This window comes from Hemibagrus wyckioides, linkage group LG25, assembly GCF_019097595.1.
Source record: "Hemibagrus wyckioides isolate EC202008001 linkage group LG25, SWU_Hwy_1.0, whole genome shotgun sequence".
NCBI lineage: Eukaryota > Metazoa > Chordata > Actinopteri > Siluriformes > Bagridae > Hemibagrus > Hemibagrus wyckioides.
The window spans coordinates 9,982,009-10,008,883 of record NC_080734.1 but is presented as its reverse complement, the minus strand read 5'-3'; the positions used below and the strand labels follow the sequence as shown (position 1 = coordinate 10,008,883).

The 26,875-nt window shown below is 38.4% G+C and overlaps 1 protein-coding gene across 1 annotated transcript in view; it reads left to right on the top strand.

Annotated features, from left to right (window-relative positions):
• Positions 1–26,875, top strand: part of mdga2a (MAM domain containing glycosylphosphatidylinositol anchor 2a) — a 189,768-nt gene that overhangs the window by 51,629 nt on the left and 111,264 nt on the right. Inside the window, exon 2 of the mRNA XM_058379526.1 lies at positions 7,993–8,132. Coding sequence (XP_058235509.1) covers positions 7,993–8,132 — 140 coding nt within the window. The remainder of the gene's footprint in view (positions 1–7,992; positions 8,133–26,875) is intronic.

The following is a 26,875-nucleotide window of genomic DNA, read 5'->3' as shown; positions in this document are numbered from 1 at the left end:
TGTAAAGAGTAAACAACAGGGTTAAACATATCACCATTCCTCACCATTCCTTTTTTTTTCCCAACTCGACAAGGCCTTGTTTTTGTGTTATTCTTGCTGTTTATTTATAACTATTTAAGACCTCAGTTTGACTCCAAATAATTATGCTAATTATAATTTGTGAGATTCGCAACACTTCCTATTCCTAGCAGTGTGTAGTGCGCTTTTCTTAGTGGCTCTGGTCTCAGCCTCATTGTTACAGGTTTCTCTACAGTGAACATGCGCCGTTGTTAAAAATAGCCGCTTAATCCTATAGATCCTGAAAATCCTGAAAAAAATTTAAGCCACCAAACGGGTATATGGCTAAACAAACTGACAGCTTTCAACTGAAATGCTAATGAGTGAATTCAGACAAGAGCAAACATCAATCCTCAATGAGGCTTTCAATTATATGAACGGATCCGACACCTTTTTAGTTTCATGGTGTCTTTTGCACTTTAAAGGACGGGATCTACTACACAGAGGCAACACTCCAACATTTCTCCTTGTTTGTAAGTAAAATGCAGTCGTTTTGCCCACAATGCTTTGAAGAAATGCTTTGATTAGAAGTGTCATTTATATCAAGGCTTAAAACCACATCTTTAAAAAAATTTCAGTAGTTTAAAGACCAAAAAATTCAAAGAGTACAAAAATAAAGCTATATGTACAGTATATAGTCCCTGTGTGCAGCACTGATGTGTTCAAGATGTCTTTAAGTGACATATAATATAGTCTTAGCTGACACAAAGTGTCAAAGTTTGTCAGCCATGGATAACAAAATATTAACTACGCATGGCTCATGTTAGGTTGGAACAACACTGTTTGCATTAGATGATTTTTGTTAGTATCTCCAAGTGACAAAGTGACAAGCAGCCAGTCATTTTCTATTTATGTGTGTGAAAATGTGTGAGAGAATGACAAGCGAAATTTAAATGAGGATTTCCTCAACTCTCTGGATGCGTCTCAATCAGCTCCCGGCTTCAGTAGTCAGGGCACTGATCAGGCAGTCAGACATTTTAAGGGCTGAAAAATCCTTCTAGTGCACTGGAACATTTGCTTCCTAAAAAATCCCACACCAGAAAAAACAGGGCTCATCAATGCTCACTATGTTACCTTAGTGGAAATTACATTATATTTTCTGAAGCCTCTTAGCTGGAAAAAAAATATTGCAGGACAAACTATCTTCATCTCTCCCTTTGTCTACAAATATAAGTACAGTGGAACCTTGGCACAGGAATGCCCTCCCTTAAGAGCTTTCACCTTAAAAATTAAATTTTTGCAAGAAATTTGCATCGTCCAACGAGGACACCTGACATGGAATGCTTTGCTTTGGACAGTTTTACAGTTTACATATTTTGTATTGGTAATATTGGTAATATTTTTCAGTGGCTAGAACGGATTGTCTGCATTTACATTATTTCTTATGGAAAATTCGTTTCGCACATTACACATTTTCACCTTAAGAACTCACCTCCAGAATGAATTAAATTTGTATGCTGTTGCACTGTAGTTTGTTATCATTTGAGACATTAGTGTCCCAATATCCACTGCCCCAACCTGTGTACATAATATACCAGTTCTCCACCTAGGGAGCTAGGGAGCTGATGCAACCCATGTACATTAGTTATTATGTGGTTACAAAAAACTAAAAATTGGTATGAATAATCTTTCACATCAACCCTAGAGAGCTGGTTTCTTTAGTTCCCTTTTGGTACTTTTATTATTTATGCATAATTTAGTAGTAAAACTTTAGTTTTGTTTGTGACATAAACCATCATAGATCGATCTGTACACTAAGACACATTTTTATTAGAAACTGAATTGAGAACAAACTGAGAAAAATCTCTTTCAGAAGCAGAAAGTCTATGAAAAACAAGCAGGAATTAGTAACCGATTTTCTCATGACCTCTTCAGCTCCATTTTATACTTCAGACTACTGAGACACAACTTTCTAATTGCATCAGGAAATGGCAGCGTGGGCTTGAGCGCAAGGAATTAAATCAGATGCATTATGTGTACAGGAGATGTCTTAGAGATGCAGGAAAGTAGACTTAACATCAATTACTCAAACACAGTTTCACCGTCTGCATCAAGAAAATGGAGTATACTCTAGTGCAGGGCTTGGTAACTGGTGGCAAAGTATTTCAGTGGATGAACTGAACACTCCTGCAGTATATCCTATCAGTGTAATAAAAAGACAGATCTGGCTGTAGTTGTGTGACTTTTCCCTTTGTGTAAATTATTTACCTGAAGGCAGCTAATTGAGGGAGGGGAAGTGTTTTCACAGACTTTAGTAGCTATTTGTCAGCACTGCGGCACACAAATACAGGTACAAAACAACATTATTTAGAAAGATTTCAACCAGATTCGGTACTTGAGATGAAGACAAAGCTGAAAAACAGGCAATGGTCAGGTAATATGAATACAGAAACGAGAATACAGAATTAAATTCAGAAACCAGTTGAGACGCTATAAAAACATGAACTGCTGGGTAATGGGACTGGTTTGCACACTTCACATCCAATGTGATGACTGTGAGTCCTTAAGTTCTGTAATCCAGGTGTCTGTGATTATTAATCAGCTGAGAACATGCATGGTGGGAGATGGAGTCCTTGGAGGTATGCTGGTAGACTGTATGGTGTTCTGGGAAGTGCAGTTGGTTGCCAGTTTCAGCATTGGCATGACAATATTATATTTTATTCATCTTTGTTGGCCTGATGAGGGAAATGAATTGGCTTGCTAGGTTACAAGCTTTCATTTATTTATGCACAACTATTGTAAATCCTTCTGGATGATCACAAATGCTGAAATTCCACCCAAAGTAAGATGAATGAAGAGTCAGGAGATTAAGAGCCAGGGTAAAGTCAGAGAGAGAGTTTATTGTGGCACAAAGACAGCCTGGGCATGCGATCATATAAACATAAGTTGGAAACAGTCGACAAAGCTCTGAAAGTGGAGACACCATAAAAATTCCATAAAAATATAACAGAAATATTCACTATTTCTGCACTTTTCTTTGTTAAACAACACTTTTTTATAATCTGTTAGTTTGATATATAAATTCTTAGGGTTATATATTGTTCAATGTAACCGATCTGTTATTATAGGAATGATAACATTAGAACTTTGCTTTTAATACAAACCTTTTACACTCAGTTCAATTCAACAGAATCTTTATTTGTAAAATGAATCACAAAGCAGCTTTACAGAAATCTGCGTATAAAATTTTAATTGCATTTATAAATGTATCCTTAATAAGCAAGCCAGAGGCAAAGCTGGCAAGGAAAAACACCCTGAGAGGACATGAGGAGGAAACCTTGAGAGAAAGCAGACTCAAAAACGAATCCATCCTGATCTGGGTGACACCAGATAATGAGATTATTAATAATGTCATTTCCACAGCTGTACACTAGAGTCAAATAATGCTGTGTTAACAGGAATATGAGTATGAGCATCATTAGAGTTTTAACTTTAAGTCTGTTGTACCAAACTGAAGTGATGGAGAGTTGAGTGTAAACTGTTCATAACAATTGCAGCCTTCACGCAATCCAAATGACTATGTTTCAGCTAGGACTGCTGTCAGAGCCGTGCTATTGTAGAAAATTAATGCACACCTTCTGATTCAATCATGCTATGGTATAAATAATACACTCACAGAACACATTGATTTTATTACTTTATGTACAGTATAGTAGTCTCCATGTACATCTTCTATACAGGCAGGGGAGAAGTAAATGCCTTTCATCATATTAATTAAAGTATTTTATATGAAAGTAAACTGCTGACTTCAATCAACACCTGGAAGTACTGTCTGGAGTATATACTATTAAATATATAAATCTATAGATATAGAAGTTTCCTGGTATCACATAAAGGCTAACAATCTGGAAGGATAAAAGTTGTCACTGGGACAACCATTAGTTTGTGAACATGTGATTTCCTGAAGACAGACCCACCAATTCACTGCTCTGCCACTAGGCGCAAGTCAAGCTATTTATATACCACGTTTAAGGACAAGCGCATCCAAAGTAATGCGTAAAGTCAAGTTAATAATATAAATGTATACCCGAGATACCAGTGATCCTTATCCCTTGTGCTCTCCGGAGCTTCCTGATCTATCTTAACGCCCTACTAATGTTGGAGTCTCGTCACTTGGTGGCTGCTCACTCCTGCTGCTGAGGAGGTCCCCACACGAACAACCTGGACATGGGATTGCTGTGGAAACCATGAAGATGGCTTTGGACTGCGATTGACTAGAACAGCTTTGCACTCATTCAGTGAACAGTTGAAAACATCAACACGATAGACGTCATGAATGTCTTATGCTGGTTATGCAATACCATATAGTACACAGTTATAGAATAGAATTGAATCATAATCACACTGGCTTGTGTCACCCAGATGAGGATGTGTTCCCTTTTTTGTCTGGTTCCTCTCAATGTTTCTTTCTCATGTCGCCTCAAGGAGTTTTTTCTTGCCACCGTCTCTGGCCTGCTCATTAGGGATACATTTAAAATTTCTAATTTCAATCCTGAATTCTGTAAAGCTGCTTTGTGGCAGTATCCACTGTTAAAAGTACTATACAAATAAAACTAAACTAAATGTATTTTGAGCTTAATGTATAATAATGTTTTCAAACCAAAGACCTGAATTCCAGCTGAGGGAGTAAATAAGGTAGTAATATTAGCCTTGTTATTTGTAATTCTGTGTAATTGAGTTAGCTAAGTCGATTGTTACACAGGTATTGGCAAATGAGTGCTCGTAACCATGAAGTGAAACGAGAGAATACTAAAACCTGTATTGATTCATTTAAAGATTATTAATCATGCGCATCTTTGCAATCTGCCCAGACAGATTTGTTGTCATCTTGAGACTAATAGTAAGAAGGTTAGTGCAGTAAAATGTGTTTTATGTGAATCCCCAGAGTCTCTTTTTTTGTTTTAAGTGTGAGCATCGGGAAGCTCGTTACTCAACATTGCATTCTAAATGCTATATGCTCTTTGGAATAGAAAAAATGCTAATACGAGCGTGTGATACACCGAAAGCATAGCAGAACCTCATCCCTGGGGAACTGGTTAGTTAGGATCAGTTCATATATGATTTGTTTGTGGAAGCAGCGATAATGAAGTGAACCAACAAAACAGCGTTCCATTCAGTCAGCTGTGGAACGAAAGGTGTTAAGAGGTAAGCTAGTCACTTTGTACTGAGAAGAAGACGCAGACGCCTTCCTCAGACCTAAGGGGAAGACCTTGTTCCTCTTATTAGCAGCAGCGGAAAGAATGTGTAGAGGGGCTTCGGTACAGAATCTCCCATCTCTCACACATCAAGCACTTTTTATACCTGAGCATGAAGCAGCCTGTTTCTCTCCCACACCTCAAGCAAGCCTTAATCATCTCCTGGAGATTTCCTGAATTAATGAGCTGACAGACAGGCAAAGTGAAGGAGGGATACCTCACCCTTGTTCCACATCTCTGTCTCTCCTAGCTGAATGATGTCCAAATCTTTCGATTGTCATCAAAATCACCTGATCATCATCATGATCATGATCAGCATCAGCATCACTGTTGTTGTCATCATTTTGATCATAATAATTATCACTGTTGTCATCATCATCATCGCTGTCTTTTGTGTCATTTTCTTTGTCATGGTCATTGTCTTCATAATGATCACCATCATTGTTAATAAAATGTTCAAAATTGAAAAAATAACTGCTTCAAATAAATAGCCACGGTATTATTGTGCACATTTAAGTCCGTATTTTCTAACAGTTTGTACTGTGAAGTCCATTTGTTTTTGTGAATCTCTGCTTTAACTAATTCACTTATTTATAATAAACTTCCATACTATATCTTTTTATCTTGCAGAAGAATTCTCAGACATTTTTCCATCGCGTCTTTATTGTGTGTGCATTTGATCTGTTCAGCTTTTTGTTCTCTGTACTGAGTTTAGCTTTAGTTTTTTCTCAGTTCCATTCATTACCATGAAACCTTCATTTCATGACATGGTAATTGTGCAAAGGAAGTAAAATTATGTTTACTACATATTCATGAACTTTGTATTTCATAATGAAAGTTGAAAACGAGCCAAATGCAGTGGCACTTCTTGTTTTTACTCTTCCAGTATCATCTGAAGATAAGAGTGTGTTTGTGTTACGTCGGAATTACAGTGCTTACAACCTACTGATTTCTATGAATCGCTCACATCTTTGTTCAACCCATAATTACCGGAATGGGGCCACTGAATTTTCTGATAAGTCTGACCTGACAGTGAAAAATGGCTCAAGGCTTCCACATCTAGGTGCATAAGGTCTACATTTAACTCTGTATGTCTCAGACATGAACTGTGATTTACTAGTATTAACCCACATAGCACAATGTAGTCTAGCGTTCTATCCATAAGACAAGCCTGGTGTTGTTTAGGTTTCCATAGAAACTCATTTCTGTGTCCAAGGAGATTAACAGCTCTAAGTCATCATCTTGTAATTACTGTAATTTCAGCATGATGTGAAAGCACTGTTAGTATTAGCATAACAGTGAAAAGTGTTCCATTTTTATACTTTTTATATAATATACCAACGTATATTTCAGAAGGGTTATAATCCTGCTTTTTCAACTTTAAACTTGCTTTTGAAAGAGTGTTTTTTTTTATGATTCTTAAAGGATTTCCTGGAAAAAGCTGGTTCTTACTTTCCCAATCACTGAAAAAAAGGAATATGTGTTCATTGAGATTTCTAAGAAACATATAGTTACATAGAAATACTAGGTTTCTCAACAAACCATGAGTTCCTTGCTTAAACCAAGCTTAACTGAAACATTAAATTCTAAATTAAAATTAAAAATTAAATTAGAAGCAAAAAAAAAAAAGCTTAATTATTCAGTTGATTTATAGAGAGCAAGAGTAATCAGTTTACATAGTTTTAATGTAAACCATTTACACTGTGAAATCTCATGAGGATGTTGCCGCTGGTAGGAACTATAACTATAGAGTTAAATTCAGTAGCTTTACACATACAGGGTCAGAATAGCACAGTGGTAATGTGGCTGTTGTGAAACACCAGTGTTGTGGGTACCATTAACAGCTCGGTGTCTGATTTTATTCAGGGCTGAAAATAAATGCTTAGATCATGTATACATCTAGACTTTTCTCTGTTCTGGCATCAAGGTGGTTGAATGAACTTGCCCTAGATGTCAGAACAGCCGAGTCTGGCCGTCTTCCAACAATAGATGAAGGACCTATATCTTTCTTAAACACTTAGCTCTTATTTTCCCCATTTGTTTTATGTATGTATTCAAAAAACGTTCTTCCCAATACAGTTTTCAGGCTGATGGTATCCTAAGTCTGTGACCTATTGAACCAGTATTAATGTATTCATTAATAAGACTTCAAAGCACTTTTTGTATGTCGCTCTGGACAAGGAGGTCTGCCAAATGCCAGAAATGTAAATGTAAGAATGAAATCTGTGATAATGTAACATCATCATGTGGAACCGATGTATGCGTGTGAATTAAATAAATCCAGTGAGCGTTTTTCATCAGTGTGCTTGAATCCCTTTCTGAAAAGTAAACTGTTGAAGGCGTTATATAGAATCTGTATGTAGAAACCTTGCATATTCTTACCATATAGAACCTTTAAGGGTTCCTTCTGATGGACAACCAATGAACTATACATTTTTTGAGAGTTACTCTGTATACTCTTGTGTACATATATACTCTGTATATACATACACAATTTGTAATTACAAACTAGTAACCAAACCCAGATTATTTAACATCAGACATTTATCAGGGTAATAAAAGCTTTAAAAGATGACTTCTTGTGTCCTTATTTCAGTTGTTTTGCTATCTCACACTTTTGCCATTAATAACCATAGGTTTAACTCTATTGTGTATTTCCTTTCGTTTTTGTTTCTTCAGGAGTAATTTTTATGAAATTCCGCTACTGACATTTTGCCCTTCGCTTGTGCTCTGTCCTCAGCGCCCCCTACTGTCCGGATCGTGCACTCGGGCCATGCATGTAACGTGGAGGAGGAGCGCTACACAGAGAGAGTGTACACTATCCGGGAGGGTGAGACCCTGGAGCTCACGTGTCTGGTGACTGGACACCCGAGGCCACAGGTGAGCCTCCATTACTCATCAGCTTTCTTTAGTGATATCATAATTGTATCCAACTTTAAAATAGATTTCCTTCTGGATGCAAAGTCTGCAATATTTTGATATTTTACCTCACACAACTCGCATTTTCTGTCTTATATAACACATTTCCAAAACACTAAACACAAACCCCAAGTGCTAGAGGGTCTTTTTTTTTTACTTCTCTGCAAAATCAATCTCTGGATGTAAAACTGCACTCAATCTCCCCCAGCTGTCCCCCTCCACATCTCCACCCGTTGCCAAATCGGGGCAATTAAGACTTTAAGGTAAATGGAAGCGTCAGTTTTATTTATGAATGCTTTAAATGAGCCAGGCATACTTGTAGTACTCATCTCCCGAGTTTCCCCAGGAGAAGTGGGGAGCTGCTGGGAGAAACGGCTCTGTGCTCTAATCCATTCTGGTGCACTGGGTTTGCTCCTCACATATTTCCCAGTTGACCGTGGCCACAAAACGAACCGGATAAACACCACTAACCCAGAATAAATCCATTTGCTGGAGCTAAGTCAAGCGGAAGAGTTTCTTCTTCTGTAGCCTAGCTGACAGGTATACATCATTGTTAGAGAGAACAGTCTTCACAGATCATGTTGTTGCTTCTATTTTAAATTTAATCTATCTATCTATCTATCTATCTATCTATCTATCTATCTATCTATCTATCTATCTATCTATCTATCTGTCCGTCCGTCCGTCCGTCCGTCGTCCGTCCGTCCGTCCGTCCATCCATCCATCCATCCATCCATCCATCTGGCTTAGTGGTTGGCACATTTGCCATGCACCTTCAGGGCTGGGGGTTTGATTCCTGCCTCTGTCCTGCATGTGTGGAGTTTGCATGTTCTCCCTATGTTTCAGGGGTTTCCTCTAGTTCAGGGGTGTCCAATCGTATCCACAAAGGCCGTGGGTGCAGGTTTTCATTCCAAACAAGCAGGAGACACAACTGATTCCACCTTTTTAATCAGTTGATCCTGGCTTTCAGTAAACTCAGATGTGGCTTCTGCTTGGTTGGAATGAAAACCCACACCCACACTGGCCCTTTGCAGATAAGGTTGGACGCCCCTGCTCTAGGTACTTTGGTTTTCTCCCCCGTCCAAAGACGTGATGTAGGATGATTGGCATCTCTAAATTTATCGTAGTGTGAAAGTATGTGTGAGTGTGTTCATGACTGTGCCCTGCAATGGGATGGTACCCTGTCCAATCTTGTGCCCCCGAGGCTACAGGTTCCCTGTGACCCTGTGTAGGATAAGTGGCACAAAAAGTGTGTGTAGAAGAGTATGTGTATATAGAGTACTGTGAGCTTGCTCCCACTATGAAACACAGCTATAACACGTTACTAGTTTTTTTGCCCTCTACTGAACAGTGCTGCAGGCAACTAATCACCCAGGCTGCAGAGCTCTGTCTTGTACTGAAGTGCCTGAATCATGCATGTGTGCTACTATTTTTATTACCAGTCCTCACTGCAATGAAGGACATATTAGATGCATTATGGCATTATGGTTACACAAAAAAATCCCCAGTATATTACCCATAATTATAGGACAGTGTGGGGAAATTCTCTAATCTTATTGGTCAGAAAGCATGAATTCATCTTAAATAAACACAGACTGTAGATCCAGCTGTAGGTTTATGTAAATGTGCTTGGTCCAAAACATTATTGTTTCTGTAGAACCTGCTCTTTCATAGGGACGTGTATGACGGACACTCCACAGAATCAAAGCCTAATAAACAAAAGTGCTATTGCTTAACAAATAAAAAGCTATAACAGTTTTCTGTTAGGAGACATTTATGTAACGTTTATGAAAGAAGACCTGAGTGTCAGTGCTTTGTAACGATCCTGGTGCATTGTAAATCTTCCAGCCATATTACGTGAAGCAGCACAATATGTCGTTTATTAATGAATTATAAATTGTAAGTGTTTGCAAATCGCTGCGGTCTCAGCGTCATAACACAAGCTTAATGTTATATGATAACAACCCACTTCAGGACTTTTATTATCTATTATTTTAGTGTAACCACATGCTCTGTATTGTGTGTTATTCCTTACTTATTGATGATAATAATAGTGCTTTAATGATTGATATGCAAAATGAAGGACATGCTCAATTTGTTCTGTTTTGAGTGTATATGGGTATGCTGTAAAGCAATATTTGTTTTTCTAACAGCATGGATCCTCATGTCTATAAGAGAGTTTGGACAATTCCTCATACACAACACTGTAAACTCATTTACTCCTGAGGTTGTGCCTCACTTCAGACCACAGGTTCAAATTTGCAACTGAGACTGAATCGTTTTTCACATGATTGCATGTACATTTGAGCTACACTACTTTCTGATATCCATCTTACCTCCTGGAAGAGATAACCAGGATTTGGGCTAAAATATCCTGTCCAGTCGCTTCTGAACTTTAACCAAAACACCAGCATCAGTTAAGCTGACCCATACTTTACTTTTCCCTCTTTACAGTTCACGTTTTTCTACAAACATGCCTATAGTGTGTAGAGAGTTCAAATTTGGTCTCATCTGATCACAATAATAGATTCGGTTCGCTGGTTGAACTTGACAGCTTGAATCAGCAAAAAGGTAACAACAGTGTTACTACCTCATGGTTGTTTTGAGATGCCAGGCTTTGAAGGCAGCTATTAGACACCCATGTCTGACACTGTGTTTTCGTTAGATGAGAGTAAATTTAACCTTAGAAGAACCTGTGAACATGGTAGTGTTACTGGAGAATTTTTTGGTGATGCTAATTTATTTACAATTTGTTTATTTTAACCCAAGTCAATAATACTGACAAATGCTTTGGGAAAAAAAGACACACAGCAAAATGATGTTAGGAAAGACGGATATCGTGAACAAAGGGAAGTTATTGTTTCAGTTAGTTTTTCATTACGAAGATCATTAAGCATATTTCTTGACATAACGGCTAATTAGAAGCTGAAAATTGCAGATCATTTTGCTTCGTTTTAGAAACAAGGAATCCAAGTAAGCAAAATTATATTAGCTGCCAATAGAATATGATCATTTCAAGCTTGAGTTAATTGAGTAAAAATAAACTAGTCTTATATTTGTTTATCTAATTTACAGTATTTTACTGATTAACTTATTACTTACTGCATTTTTTGCAGTGCATTATTTTAAAAATAAGAGAATGTCTGTTTTAGGAAAGTTAAATGTATTTTTCGTTGTTTAATTATAAATGATTGACTATCATTATGTGGATATAGTAATGCTGTATAGCTTTTTATTTAATGTTTCTTTGGCTCTAACAAGCATTCAGCATTCACGCATCAAGTAGCAGACCTGTATCACTGCAGCACCACAACCCCGGGTGGACTCTGTATTCCTGAGTGAACTTTAAACAAATACTGCTGTCTCAAATATTCATTCATGTAGAGCTTGTTCAGAAAGAAGAAAAATCCTTTTCAAACTTGACCAAGAGGCTGTTTTTGTAGAGAGCTTAATTGGTTGGATTAGATAAATGAAATGAGACCTGTTGGTGTCTTGGGAATTGACTCTGCCCATTTACCTTAATTAATATTTAATATGCCTTTGATTAATATACACCCCATTAATTTGTACACACTTGCCCTGGTTTCTTGTGCATCAAAGATATTGACTCTTATACTTCGTTTAAAAAGGTGAAACCTCTTGAATTAGGTTCCATGCTACAATGTTTTCATTTTCGATGATTTATCTCCTCCAGTCCACATGGTGGTGGCTTCTTGTTTCTGTCTCTGCTCTTAATTACAAGTTTGAGAAGGGGTTGTGGGATCAAGAGTATTTTCTAAGAGATCAAATTATGAAGATATATTAGCAGGGAGATGAGGCTCTTCACTGCAGTTAGGAAGTGACAGAAATCAAGAGATCACATTGTGGTGTTCCACTGGGAGGCACCATTTATTGGCAAAAAGATATATTTCACATATACTACATTGTGTTAGTGGTTTGTCATTTAGAAGAAGTGTGAATTCATGCTAACATGTTTAATTAGTGACTTAGTAGTGAAAGTCAACCCTTTTGCCAGCTGTGTTATGCGTTTGGCTCAATGGCGTTGTAATGTTGATTTCATTAGTGGCTATTCCTGTGTGCCACTTAATTGCCCATTTTAAAGCATATACACACTGAGATCTGTTCTATTCAGACTGTTTTGTTTGTGTTGAAGGCCTCATTCCAAAATTTCTCAATGGTCTTTTATAAATCAGAAGTGTCTCTCTATTTTTTTCTAAAACAAAATACCATTCTGGTGTATATTTCCCGTGAATCTAGCCTGATTTTTTAATTGACAGTAGTAATTGGATATCAAGGCCACGTAATGATTTCACAAAGGCTGCATGAACTGTGCAACACTGCTGCCTCAAAGCTCCAGGGTTGCCAGTTCTGTGCTGAGCTCAGGTTACTGTCTATGCAGAGGTTTATGCGTTTTACGTGGGTTTCCTCAAGGGATCTCTGGTTTCCTCACAATATCATGCCAGTAGGTGGATAAGTGTGTATGTGTGTGTGTATGTGTGTGTGTGTGTGTGTGTGTACTGCACAAAATTACATCTTAGCAAGTTAAAATATCTTGAATATAGTCAAACTGATCTAGTATTTCATATTAAAAGATTACAAGAAACCAAATCTAAGATTATTAAACCTATTTCTAGGTATAGGACTATTTTAAAGCATTCAATTTTCTTGTTTAATTTTAAGCATTGATTAAACTAGATAGAAGCAAAATGATCTACCATTAAAGCTTAAAAATGGTATAATATGCCAAGAAATAGACATAATCTTATATTTGGTTTTGTAATCATATATTATAATATCATATAATAATAAATAGATATCTCTGCCTAGATTCAAGATATTATCACATGCTAAGATTGTAAAGATATTTTGCTGTGTGTGTGTGTGTGTGTGTGTGTCCACAGTGCCCTATATTGGACTGGTGTCCCATCCACGGTGTATTGAATGAATTGTTGGATATTTTTGGTTCTCTCTTCACCGACAATGAAAACGAAAAAGTATCTTTTAAACATTTATATTGTCCTTTGATTCCATTTTCTTGTTGAACATGCAGAAAGAAACTACCTTTTTCCTGTTTAGCAAACCACTCTAATATTGAATGAGTACTGCAATAAAAAAGCTGGATTTTATTTTAATACCTAAAAATAAATATGTTTTGCTCCCTACATGCCATGTGCAGGCAAAATCTGTTCCATTGTTTAATCAGGAAGGATCAGTGCATGAGTCAGTCACGTCATAGAGAACAGCTGTACTACTGTGCTTTTTCATTCATTTCTAAACGAACATGGATCCTTCATGAATGCATGCTGTCTATAATAATATAATAATAACAATATGCATGCAACAGGAAAGTGCTGATCCCATCCTGTGGAGATCATGCATGTTATGAATGTACACTGTTCAAAAATACCCAACAACATTTAAATCACACATTGGATCTCAAATATTCAAGTACAAATCTTTACTTATATACATAGTGTAATTTGTTGAGAAAAAAATTGTCAAAATGAAAGGTCAGTGGAAACCAAAATCATTAACCCATTGAGGGCTGGATTCATCGCACCAAAAATCAAAGTCAAAAATTGAAATTACGTGCTGATCCGACTTGCTTGAATTTTGTAATGGCAACTCATAATGTAAGTCAGTAGTGTGTATAGCCCCCAGGTGCCTGTATTCACTCCCAACAATATCTGGGCATGCTCCTGATGAGATGGTAGACGGTGTCCTGGGGTGTCCTCCCAGACTTGGATCAGGGCCTCAGTGAGAGTCTTTGGTCCTACTTGGTGGCTTTGTAAACTCTGATACATAACATTGCAGAGGTTCTCAATTGAATTCAGGTCTGGGTAACATGAGAGAGAGTCAATGGCATCAGTGCCTTCATCATCTAGTAACTGCCTGTACACTCTGGCCACATGAGGCCAGGCAAAGTCATGCACCAGGAGGAACCCAGGGCCCACTGCACCAGTGTAAGGTCTGACTTTGGCACTGATTTCATCCTGGTGTCTAACAGCAGTAAGGGTACTGTTGGCTAGCATGTGGGAGGTCTATGCAACCCTCCAAGGATATTCCTCCTGAGATCATCACTGTCCCACCGCCCAACCAGTCAAGAAGAGAGCATTTGTCTGTGGCTACCACCTGCAGAACCTTTCCCTTTTGGGGGGTTGTCTTGCTGTTGCCTCTCCAGTGAACCTGTTGTCACTTTCTTTTGCATCTAAGCAGGTGAACCTGATTCACAGTCACTCATGCTTCTTAAATGGACAGATTGATATCCCTAAAGTTTAACTGAAATGTTGCTAGACTGTGACGATTAAGCGTTCCCTTAATTTTTTTAGCAGTATGAATGTATTTTAATAGACTTAACAGCTCATCAGTGCAACAGATCATCAGGTGATAAGCAATGCCTGTTCAGTGTGTTCATTTTCATTACATAGTTTCTGTGTTGTGTCTTTCACACTGCCATATCTCAATCTGTATATATAGATTATGTTTAATGTGTTGTTTTTTCATGTGTAGACATTTGACACTGGTATAATGATGTGGACAAAATCTGTACCATAAAAAGTAGAACCATTTTTATAGCACTTTGAATCTTTGAAAGGTTGCCTGTAATTGTTTCCCTTAATAACAAAACAGTGATGTGTAAAACACAGCAAAACAAAATGTGTTCCAAAATACTCAAGACTGTAATAAATTAATCAACTGGTGTTGAGGCCAGTTTGAAAGCTACACATTTACTCTTGGTATTATAGATCAGCTAAAACCTATATATGAATTGCCATTTCCATCTGAAGAAAGACCAGATCTTCTTCTTCTACCAAGGGAACAAAATTCCAGTCCAATCTAGAACCTTTTTTTTCTGTGGATATTAATTCGGTAGAAAATAAAAGACTGTGGACAACAAAACAAACTAGTACAGTCCACTGATTAAAGAAATTCTTATTAAAGAAAGTCAGAATGGTAGGTATTCCAAGGTTAGACTGTGGTCATCAGTTTTTTTGATCTCCTCTCTTGTGTTTAGCAGGGCAGAGGAAGACATGTTACTACTAAACCAGCATCTAAACCTGCTTCCTCTAGAGCTCTCCTGAGGACTGCTGGAGTTAGAGCTAAGGCTGTTGATTAGAACCACAGTAGGAGCTAGTCTTGCTCAATTTTGCTGGCCTCAATTCTCAAAATGGTCACCATGTTCATCAGTACTGCACAACAGTAGGACAGATAAAAGCCCTTTCAATGCAGTGGGATGGCAAAGAAATGGCACATGACAGCAAGCCATAGTAGTTATCAACCCCTTTTAAATTCTGCTTTTTACAGTTGGGACTGTAGTTAGTAGGGCACAGAAGTCATTTCCAGAACAGAACATAACCCAAAAATGACCTCTTGCCTTTGGGGAACTTGTTCTATAGACTCCTTGAACGCCAAGATAAATGGTCAAACATAAATCTAGATGTGAATCTAGCTAGGATGATGAAACAATTTTTAGAACCGTCTCCAAATTTTGTCACTTCCAGATAACAGTGGGCCAATTTAATGCATGTCCAGTAAAAAGGCCTAAGCTGAAGGATATTACCAAAGATAATAACCAGATTTGGTAATATGTAGGCATCGGGCCAGTGACTAATGCATCAGGGATTCATGCATTATATCCATCAAAGCTTTAAACACTCACCTCAGCATATTAGCTCTTCAGACTGCCCTTTTCTCCCACTCCTGTGCGATGTGAGGGAACAGACCCATTTTACTGAATACATGTGTATAACAGCTTCAGTAGCATGATCAGCACATGGGTCATTTGTGCTCTAAATAGAGCTGTGGTTGGCACTTTTGCCAGCATTTAATTCTTTTCATGTATTTCAATATGCTGACACAATTAGCCAGACTCCCTTGGGTGGTCACTCTTAGATGGAGCTTCTGGATCCTGGCCAACGCCTGTGGCAGCTCTCACTGCAAGCTGTGGCCTTCCTCAATAGACTGTGAATATTTAAAAAAAAAAAAAAAAAATTACCGAAATTTGCAGGATAAATCAGATTGTAAGAATTTGATTTTTTTTTATGAAAATAGTTTACATGTGTGGATGTAAGATGGTTATACTGTATACTGTGCTCTATATATGTACACTGTTTAATCAGGTCACATGTTGTATTAGGATGTTATTCTTGCATTACCTGGTTACACAGTAACTTTTATAAAATGTCCTCTGTTGTGCTCAGCAGGGCATCAGAAGACATGTTACTACTCCAACAGCAGGTCAGAGGAAGGAACTAAGGCTCTTCTGAGGACAGCTAGAGTTAGAGCTAGGGGTGTTGATTAGAATCACAGTAGGAGCTAGTCTAGCTCAGTTTTGCTGAGCTCAAAATTGACAAGTTGGTCACAGAAAGGTTTTGTTCTTCCTGCAAATAGTAAATGGCTCCTTAAGATGAGCTAGGATATACAGTATCAGTTTACAGTTCTTCATTTTCTCTCTTTTTTGGATTCCTTTAAAACGTCTTCATGGCTGCATCTATCATCAAGCATGCTAAAAAAATTAAAATATCCAGATAAAATGTTCACAGCATGGTGAAATGGTTTATTTAAATGGTTTCCACATCACCTTATTAGATTTAGAGATATAACCTCTTTTTCCAATGACCAGACTGACAAGAAAGCTGTGAAGGTGGTTGCTTTATTCAGAAAATAGATGAACCCCATGATCTCAGCAACCCACACACCCACAGTGTGTGTCTGTACAGTGTATTTATTTTCACCTGAACTTCGTGCAATCAAAAGACATTCAGAGTACAGACACCAGTGCAGAAACCCTCATCAGTCACTAGTTTAGGAGCAACCTCAAATCATCGTGACATGGATTCCACAGAGTGTTAAAGCATTCCTTTGGCATTCTAGTCCATGTTGTCATGACTGCATCACATCATGGCTGCAGGTTTATCAGCTTCACATTCATGCTGTGAATCTCTCTGAGCATTCACAACACAGGAGCTCGATTCAGATCTGGTGACTGGGAAGGACCACCGAAGTACTTTAAACTCACTTTCATGTTTGTGGAATGTGAAGATTTGTCATTTGTGACAATGCATTATCATGCTAGAAGTAGCCGTTATAAGATGTGTAATTTGTATAAAGCGATGGTCAAAAATTATACAGTGGCATTGAAATACTTTTGGTATCCATGAGCCCATTATGTGCCAAAAAAAACCAAAAAACAATGTCCAACCTGAAATCTTCACACAAGGCAGGTTGAGTCCATGGATGCATGTTGTTGATACCAAATTCTGACCTTAGCATCTGCATTTTGTAGAAATCAAGATTCATCAGAACAGGTCATGTTTTCCATGTCTAGTTACAGTGAATCTGAATCCACTGTAGCCACACATTCCTGTACCTGGTGGACAGAAGTGGAACCTGATGCAGTCCTCTGCTGAGTGCAACTGACAAGAAAGAAAATTCTTACACCATTTGAATGCAATGTTACAATCTTTACAATGGTATACATAAACACAGTTTGGCATGTTTGTCCTTAATCTCTAATTATTGGACTGAACAATGCTCAGAATTATTGCATGAATAACAATATAAAACAGTAAACTGCTTCAGCCTGGTCATGTCCATGGTAGATCTGAAGCCTTTCCGGGAAGTACTGTGCATGAGGTGAGAGTAGACTCTGCATAGGGCACCAGTCCATCAGAGGGCTCCATGAGTGCAGACATTCACACAAGCCTTCACACCTAGGAGCAACAAGCCTTCAAACCCAGGAGCCACAAGTCCACCTGCTGGCATGTTTATAGGAGATGGGATCTCTCAAACAACTGTGGCCATTAAATATTATCTGTACATTGTATTGCTTCTTAGATCATTTCTCCTGTCAGTCTGCAGGTGTTGATCTTTAGATCTGTAGGAAGTTTTACTTCACACTGTCTGGCAACCTGGGTATGTGCCATCCCTGGAACATGACCGAGTAGACAACTGTTGACAGCTGCTGCTTCTCATACTGTAGTTCTAAGGCCAGTGGTTAAAAATATACAAATCAGAGAATAAAGTAATATCCATCCATCCATCCATCCATCCATTGTCTATACCCACTTTATTCATAATTAGGGTCACGGGGGTCTGCTGCAGTCTATCCCAGTGCACATTGGGCGAAAGGCAGGGGTACACCCTGGACAGGTGGCCAGTCCATCGCAGGGCCACATATAGACAGACAACCACACAGACTCACAATCACTCCTATGGGCAATTTAGAATTACCAATCAACCTAATATACATGTTTTTGGACCGTGGTAGGAAACCAGAGTACCCAGAGTAAACCCACGCAGGCATGGGGAGAACATGCAAACTCCACATAGGAAGGCCCCTGCCTGTTCAAACCCGGGATTTGAACCCAGGACCTTCTTGCTGTGAGGCAACAGTGCTAATAAAGTAATATTACAAGAAGATATTTCATACACATGAAAAAATTTGAACCTGTCACTCTAGGGTTTCTTCAGGTTGAGCCTCTGGAGAAACCAGTGGGTTTTTAAGTAAAACTCTGCAACAGTGTTTGTGATGACTGATGATAGTACTGAGACTCCAGCTATCATTCAGACAGTTTAAATGCCTGTTGGAAAAGTTAGTATCTTGTCTTGTTTCCTTTTCACCTATTTTGTAGTCATATACACACCTTAATAGCTAATGCTGTCTAATGAGCAGTTAATGAAGCCACACTATTGTTTATCAGGGCTACTTCACTGTAAACCAATTCCATAATTATCTCAAATGCTGTTCAACACAGAGCACATGTACATTATATCATTATATCATTTTATTTACATTTTATAATGATCTGAGTAATAATTCGACAATCCCAACTTTACTTTTGCAAGAATCTCCGACCTCGTTAATGGACAATTCAAGTCAAGAAGCTTTTATTGTTATTTGGACCATATATAGCTGTATACAGCAGTACATAGGGAAATGAAAAATCATTCCTCCAGGAACATGATGCTATATAAAGACACAGAGCTTCATAAGACAACACAGAAGTAAGGGATAAAAAGTAAACTGACTTGAAAAAAGTAAGCTGGATTGTAACCAGCTTCCTGGATTTTTTCTGCTTTAATGGCGTTAGGTATGTCTAGCCCACGCACCTTTATTTCCCTCTCAGCATGGCTGCAGCAATGCCACTGCTCACACGCTGGCTTCAGCCTACACCCTCCAAAGCCACGGGTGATACTATCATCAATCGGAGATACATACAGGGCACAATAGGATGGTGGCATATTGCACACACTCTCACAAGGCTTTTTTTTTTTTTTTTTAAATAGCAATTGTAATCCATTAATCATCCAACTGGCCTGTTTTCTATGAAGCATGAACAGAACAGTTTATATGTCAGCTCTGGTACTCATATCTTCTCTCATATAGTAAGGAAAAATAAGGGACATCTGTGTGTTTTCTTCATCTCTCTCTCTCTCTCTCTCTCTCTCTCTCTCTCTCTCTCTCTCTTCATCTACCCTATATTGGATGTTTGAGGGCATAGTGTAACAACACTGCGGCACTCTGGGTAAACACCCTGCGTCCCTGTTTCAATTGTCAGCCAGGTTCAAGCAGTGGAGAGCAGCGGGTCAGCGGACAGCAATTAGTGGACACAGAGGGTAGAGCTCACACAGCTCAGTGCTGCTGGCTCAAGAGCAAACAAGGCTACAAAGCCGTTGAGTCAGTCTCTGCAGCTGCCTATGCGGTGAACGAACACTCCTTTCTTTCTCTCTCTCTCTCGCTCTCTGGACCATCACAGCCATTTTGGAATTTTTCAGCTGGTCTCCTTTTCAAACACTCATTATAAACACATTCAGCCAGCCAAAGTTATGCTGAGGCTCTTGATGACAAGAATGTGTGAAATCCCATGCCATGCCATGTTCCCACTAATAGCAGGCAATGGTGTGAGAGTCACTGTTTATTCTCTGATAATTGCAGCTTGGCCAGAAATGCTTTTTTTTTTTTTGGCCTTGTTTTTGTCTCTATTTTTAATTTGTCTGTGTTTTGTTTAACAAGTTTCAATTTGGCTTTCCTAAAGTATGTTAATTGCAGTTATTTTTTTTAAACAGTTGTGAAATGAATAGGGTAATGTGCAGGCAAATTAAGATATAAAAATAGGGGGGGAAAGGCAGTACTTTATAATGGTGTTAACCATTTTCTTTGATTAAGGTGCATTTGTGTATCAGGGAACATGAGCGCCTCAGAGCTGCAAGGTTTGGAGTGCAGTCCTGAGCTTGGGTTACTGCCTGTGTTGAGTTCTGCATGTTGTCTCAATGTTGGCATATTCTGATTTACAAACCAAACAAAAAACATGCCAATAAGTGAATTGCCACCTAATGAAGAGTTGGTTTTATGCCATGTGAAAGTTTTTTGTTCTTGCTTTGCATCTAGTGTTCCAGGCAGCTGGAGCTGGTATAAATGAACTAGCATGGCTAACATTCAAAATTACAATACCAGTGAATATAGGGTTATAATCCATATTTTTTGTGTAAGAAAGAACAACAGCACCACCAGTGGTTGTAAGAAATATGGCAGAATGGTATGAAGTGAGGCTGCAGCTGATTTCTTTCTAGATTCATAGTCATCAGGTGAAACACTTCCTAGATCTGATCCTTGTGGGCTCATAGAGTATTTTTTCAACCCATTTTCAGCCCTCTGATATATCTGTAAGCAGTGTTTGTCCTTTTTTGTCCTTTAATGAACTAAGCACACACTGTCCAAAAACAAAGTGCCTAAAGGACGTAAAAAAAAGAAGAAAGAAACATTTACAGTTTTTTTATTTGGTATTTGGAGGAAACACAGTATGGACCCAGTAGAGCATTTTGGACTTGAAACAGTTAAAAGATTATCGTTAATGCAGCTGCCTTTAAGTGTGTGTAATCAAAATGATCATGCCACTGATGAGACTTTATGATATAATGCTTTGCTCAGCCTTTTTATGTCAGTTTGTCAATAAATTAGATTTTAGCTCTCTTATCTAATATTATGACCTGATATCACTGTTTCTAGAAATAGACTCTGGATCAACCCTGGATCACTTAATGCACATGGACAATAGATTTTTTGTTTGTTTACTTTAGCTCTTATAGGAAATTTTTGGTTTGGCTATAGAGTTCCTGGCTTCACTTTGTCACATTGTCCAAACAAACCTTTGTGCGGGTGGGACAGAGTTGTAGTTCGAAAAGCAATGTGTGACCTTTGGTGAGGAGTAATCTCAGTGGGCTGTGGAAGAGATTTACTCACAGTTCGTGTCTTGGCATGTGTAGGCAACATCACTGCAGCCACGCACAGCATTTCAATTAGCTGTCCTACTGACAACGTTTTCATCTTTGATTTCAAACCCTTAGATACCTCTGGGTGTAAATGATACAGGAACAGTGGTTGATATTTCTTCTTAGCATTATACTGTATTTCACGTTCTGTATTTGTATACAGGACCTCAAAGTAGCACTACAGAAATCCAGATGTAGCTTTAGATCTGAAACGAGCAAGCCAGAGGCAACAGTGACAAGGAGATACTGAGGATGATATGAGGAGGAAACCTTGAGAGAAATCAGAATCAAAAGGAAACGTGACCTCTTCTGGGTGACATCCGATGTCTATTACTAAGTGCATGGACAGGATGTTCAGTACAAGCTTACTTGTGACTTAAATAGAAATGTTCCAGCAGTATTTATATGGGGAAAGTGTAGCGTATTCAGAGTCTGATTACGCACATGCCCATTACACAAGTCTGTTTTCCATGATTTTTATTTAACAAATGATACGTGTGTAATTCATGCCTCCTAGGCCAGATTTTTTTTTTTATTGAGCATCTACTCCACTGCCTTTAAACACAAGAACTTGCCTCTAAGACATGAAAAAAATCAGAGATGTGGACTGAAGAATAAATTGTGTTAAATGTAATGTGAAATAATAATTTTTGAAATAATACATCTAATAAAAGTTTAGTATATTGGCAATTTCTTACTGAATGAATAGCCCTAGTTTGTAATAATGATCATATTTAAAACAAGAAAAAATGGTTTAAAAATTGTACTTTTAAAATGCTGTCAGTCTTCCATTATTCAGCAGCTTATAAAATATCACTTGGTCCAGCGCATCCTATTATTTTGCAATTTATTTTTTTTTAGATCCTGCTACAACAAGCTGCATGCAACTTAAAAGAAGCTAGAAGATGCTCCAATGAGGTCATAAAATGACAGACAGTAGCGCTGGACTTAATAATGTTCCTTGCTTGATATCAAACAAGAAAAAGTTCAAGGACAAAATTGCTGGTGACTGAGACACATTTTCTACGAACTCTACTGTGCTTGTGTAACTTTTGCTAAGCTCTCGGCATAGTGCTGAGTTATATCTGAGGTCTGAATTCCACTTTCAGTCAATTTTAGAATGAAATCCACACCATAGAGACTTAACTCTGAAATACAGTTTATAGAGAGGACTGGAATAAACAACGGAAAGTTTTTATGATTACAGTGCAGCTGTTAGGACTACATCATGCAGGTGAGATCATACACTGAAGCAAGGGTGAGCCTTGGGCATAAACTGCTTCTGGGAAATGTAAATATAGTATTCATGTGGGACCATCCGCAACAGAAGAAAATTGAGCCACAAGTCTAGAAAGCTCCAGGAGCATCAAGATGAATCAGGCAGGTCTGTTGGGTGGTAAGAGCCCGAGGACTTGATAATGGATCTTCGAATGACTCAAAAGTCAAACTAGATGTTAAAGCTGTTTATTTGCAGATGCTATTTTTATGACATCTGCATGCTGTGATTCACTGATGTATCTGTTTGTCTTTTGGCTCAAATTGATTTTGAGGCCTTTTACATGGATAACATTCCAAACTCAGTTGACATTGAAGTTCCGTAGTTAGCTATGTGTAGGAAGTGTTGTTTACACGACTGAAGATGTGATGAACATAAAAAAAAGAGCTGACTAATTCATCTTACTGACTGGTGTCTGTCCCTGATCCTACACTGTTTGGGCTAAAGTAGACAGGAGTCACTTGAGTGGCCTTAGGGGTCATTTCGAATTTCTGCCTGGGATCAATAAAGTGTCATCTAATGTGGGTACTTAGTATATATACAGCGATAGAAAGAGTACTAAAGACACTGACTTGAGTAAAAGTGCTGCTACTGTAGAAAAAAATTTTCTTCTATAAAAAGAAGTGATCAAGAAAATGACGTAAATAAGAGTAAATAAGTTATGTGGGGGAAAACTACTTGAGTAATCTACTGCTAATCTACAGTTGATTATGTCAATAACACCTCAGTTATCAAGAGTATGAAATAAAGAAAGGTCAAAATAGCTGGATAGCTAGTTTAGCCAAAAACCTTTAGGGATTTTGCAGCTTACTAGGTTTGTTAGCTAGCCAGCTCATAGTAATTAATACAGGTTTCTAGGTACACAATTGGCTATTTGGCTACACTTAAAATATCACCCTATAGACTGTAACAGAACCTTATCACTACCAGAAGTTCAAGACGGAATTTGCTAGCTAGTTTAAGTCAGTCAGATTAGCTCAGTCAGCTAGCTACTGGCATACGTGTATGTTTCCACAGGTTGAATGTTGAAATGCTGATAGTGCCACATATTTTGGCTTGGTTAGTTTGCAGATCGTTAGCATGCTGTTGTCTTCAAAGTGTTTAAATCTGCATGATAAATTGGGAAAGGAAAGCTCATATTCATATCACCTCATATTTCATATTCATATCATCTTTACTGTCTCAGACATTGTCAAGTCAAGTCAAGAAGTTTTTATTGTCATTTCGAGCACATATATCTGATGCAGTACATGGTGAAATGAAATGTCATACCTCCAGGACCAAGGTGCTACATAAAACAGCACAGAGCTACAAAAAACAACCCAGAGGTATAGACTAAAATGTAAGTTAACCTAGCCACATACAGTGCATAGTGTGCAGCCTAGTGCAAACAGTAAGACAACCGAGTGCAGACAGACAATACAATACATTACATTACATTTCTGGCATTTGGCAGACGCCCTTATCCAGAGCAACTTACAAGAGTGCTTTTAAGTCTGAATCAATGATTACATTAACACTGGGGAAGTTCATTCCAACACCTCGGTGCCAGAACAGAAAAGTGTCTAGATGTATTCCTACCTCTTAGCCTGAGAGATGGTGGGACAAGTCGAGCAGTGCTAGTAGATCAGAGGGAGCGTGTTGCAGTATGAGGAGTAATAAGAGCTTTGAGGTAAGATGGTGCTGGTCCATTCTTAGCTTTGTAGGCAAGCGGCAGTGTTTTGAATCTACCCGAAGCCGGTTGAGGGAACTCGGCAGTGGGGTGTTGTGTGAGAATTTAGGTAGGGTAAAAACAAGTCGCGCAGCTGCATTTTGGATCATTAGCAGAGGACGAATTGCATTCAAAGGTAGACCTGCCAGTAGAGAGTTGCAGTAGTCCAGTCTCGAAATGACAAGAGACTGAACAAGCACCTGAGCAGAAATACAATACACTACAGGACAGATACAAAAATAGCCCAGGATACAGTCTGTGTGGACCATTGTGCAGAAAAGGATGCTTGTTTATAAACATATGTTCACATATGATAGCAGAAGTTGGTAGCAGCATTAAAGTGTAATGTGCAAAAACAGCATTAAAGTATAATGTGCAAAAACAACATTAAAGTGTAATGTGCAAAAAAATAAAATAAATAAAATAAAGATGATTAAACAGTGCTAAAGTGAAATGTGCATAAAACATAAACAGTTTTGGCAGCACTGAAAATGTGGTGTTGTAAACAGAGATGTATACTGAGTATTAAGTGTGTGTGTGTGTGTGTGTGTTCAGTTCAGTCTAGTTCTGGGTGTTGAGGAGTCTGATGACTTGAGGAAAGAAACTGTTACACAGTCTGGTTGTGAGGCCCGAATGCTTCAGTACCTTTTTCCAGACAGCAGGAGGGTGAAGAGTGTGTGTGTGAGGGGTGTGTGGGGTCATCCACAATGCTGTTGACTTCGCAGATGCAGCGTGTATTGTAGTTGTCTGTGATAGAAGGAAGAGTGATTCCGATGATCTTCTCAGCCGTCCTCACTCTCCGCTGCAGGGTCTTGCGATCCGAAACCATGCAATTCCCAAACTAGGCAGTGATGCAGCTGCTCAGGATGCTCTCGATGATCCATCAGTAGAACGTGGTCAGGATGGGAGGAGGAAGATGGGCTTTCCTCAGCCTTCACAGAAAGCAGAGATGCCTCTGCTATCAAAAGCATTTGGCAGTTGAAGTGTAGACTTTTGGCAGGAAACTGCTTTATGATTATGATGAAAATTTGCATATACTGTCTTTGAGTTGTCTATTTCTAAAATGAATATAAAATGTATTAAATATGCTCAGAAAAGAACTGTTAGAATGAACCTGTACTGTAAAGAGAGTACATGTAGTTTCGTTACTTTCCAGACCCAACTCTTCGGAAAATGGCTTGAAACCTAATTTGGTGTGTAGATATAAGGAAAATATTGAATATCCGATAAAAAAAATCAAAGTGCATTAGAATTCACCTAATGCCATACCCAAAGTATGATACCCTGATATATCATCTCACTTTACACAAAGGAAGTGGAAATGGATGGAAAATATAAATCAGTATAACAGTCTTTTTTTTGTGTTTGTGTGGAGATGGGTTACAGTTCAGTCAAACAGCAAAAATGAGTCAATAAACTTTCCATCTCATAATTTATTTAGGCTGCACATTCAGAGAAATAGCATTCTCCATAGTGGATGTTAGAAGGCTCAAATGTACAGTAATTGACTCCCGTATGGTTGGAAATCGATCACCTACTGAGCCGGGTCTTAGTGTATTCTGGAAATTAAAAAAAAAAAAAAAACAGTGGTAAACACAAGTCAAATGTAACGGGTGTTCAGCAATTTGCAGCACAGGCGATCCATCATTTCTGAGTGCTTAGGAGATTACAATATGAAGAAGCAGTGATATGAGCAATGTTTCATTTCTGTTTATTGCTTATTAGTTGCTTATAGTTTTTCAATCAAAACAAGACACCAGGATTAATGAATGTCAGTCTATTAAGAAAGCAAGTCAAGAGAGTGACTTGGCATTCTCCCAGCCGCTTGTATACTGTCTTTACACAGAGACATGACATTGTTACTTAAAAATATTAAAAGATTTACATTTATAGGCAGAATGTCATCCACTTGATGAACAAAATCGGCTTCTTTCTATTTTCATCCAAGGTGATACAGTATTTCTATCTAATTTGGCACTGGATATATGAGAATGTAATAATCACATCAAACATAATGTAATTTCCATTTCACGGGCTGCTAACCTCATCCCATGATATACTACAATTCCGGGAAATCATAGTAGCTGGACAGACTGCAGCACCAAAATGGTATCTGCCTCGCTCTTTGATGGAGGTGAGCAGATTTCACGAGGCTGTCATTTTCCTGTAGTGAATCAGCTGCACAAGTGTGACTTGAAGCAGATGGACAGAAACGCATGCATGCACGCTGCCATCGAGACCAGCTGGACAGAAGTCTGACTATGACTCGATTTGGCCTTTTACTTGCGTATCTGTGATTACTACGCTGGCATTTGGGCAGATTGCATCATGACGATGCAAGGTTGCTCCAATAGAAAAATAGTCAAAATGCCCAGCAGTTGCTGAGCAGGGCATGAATTTGTTAAGTGGGGAGAGATGGGACTAATGACTTGGGTGGACTCCAAA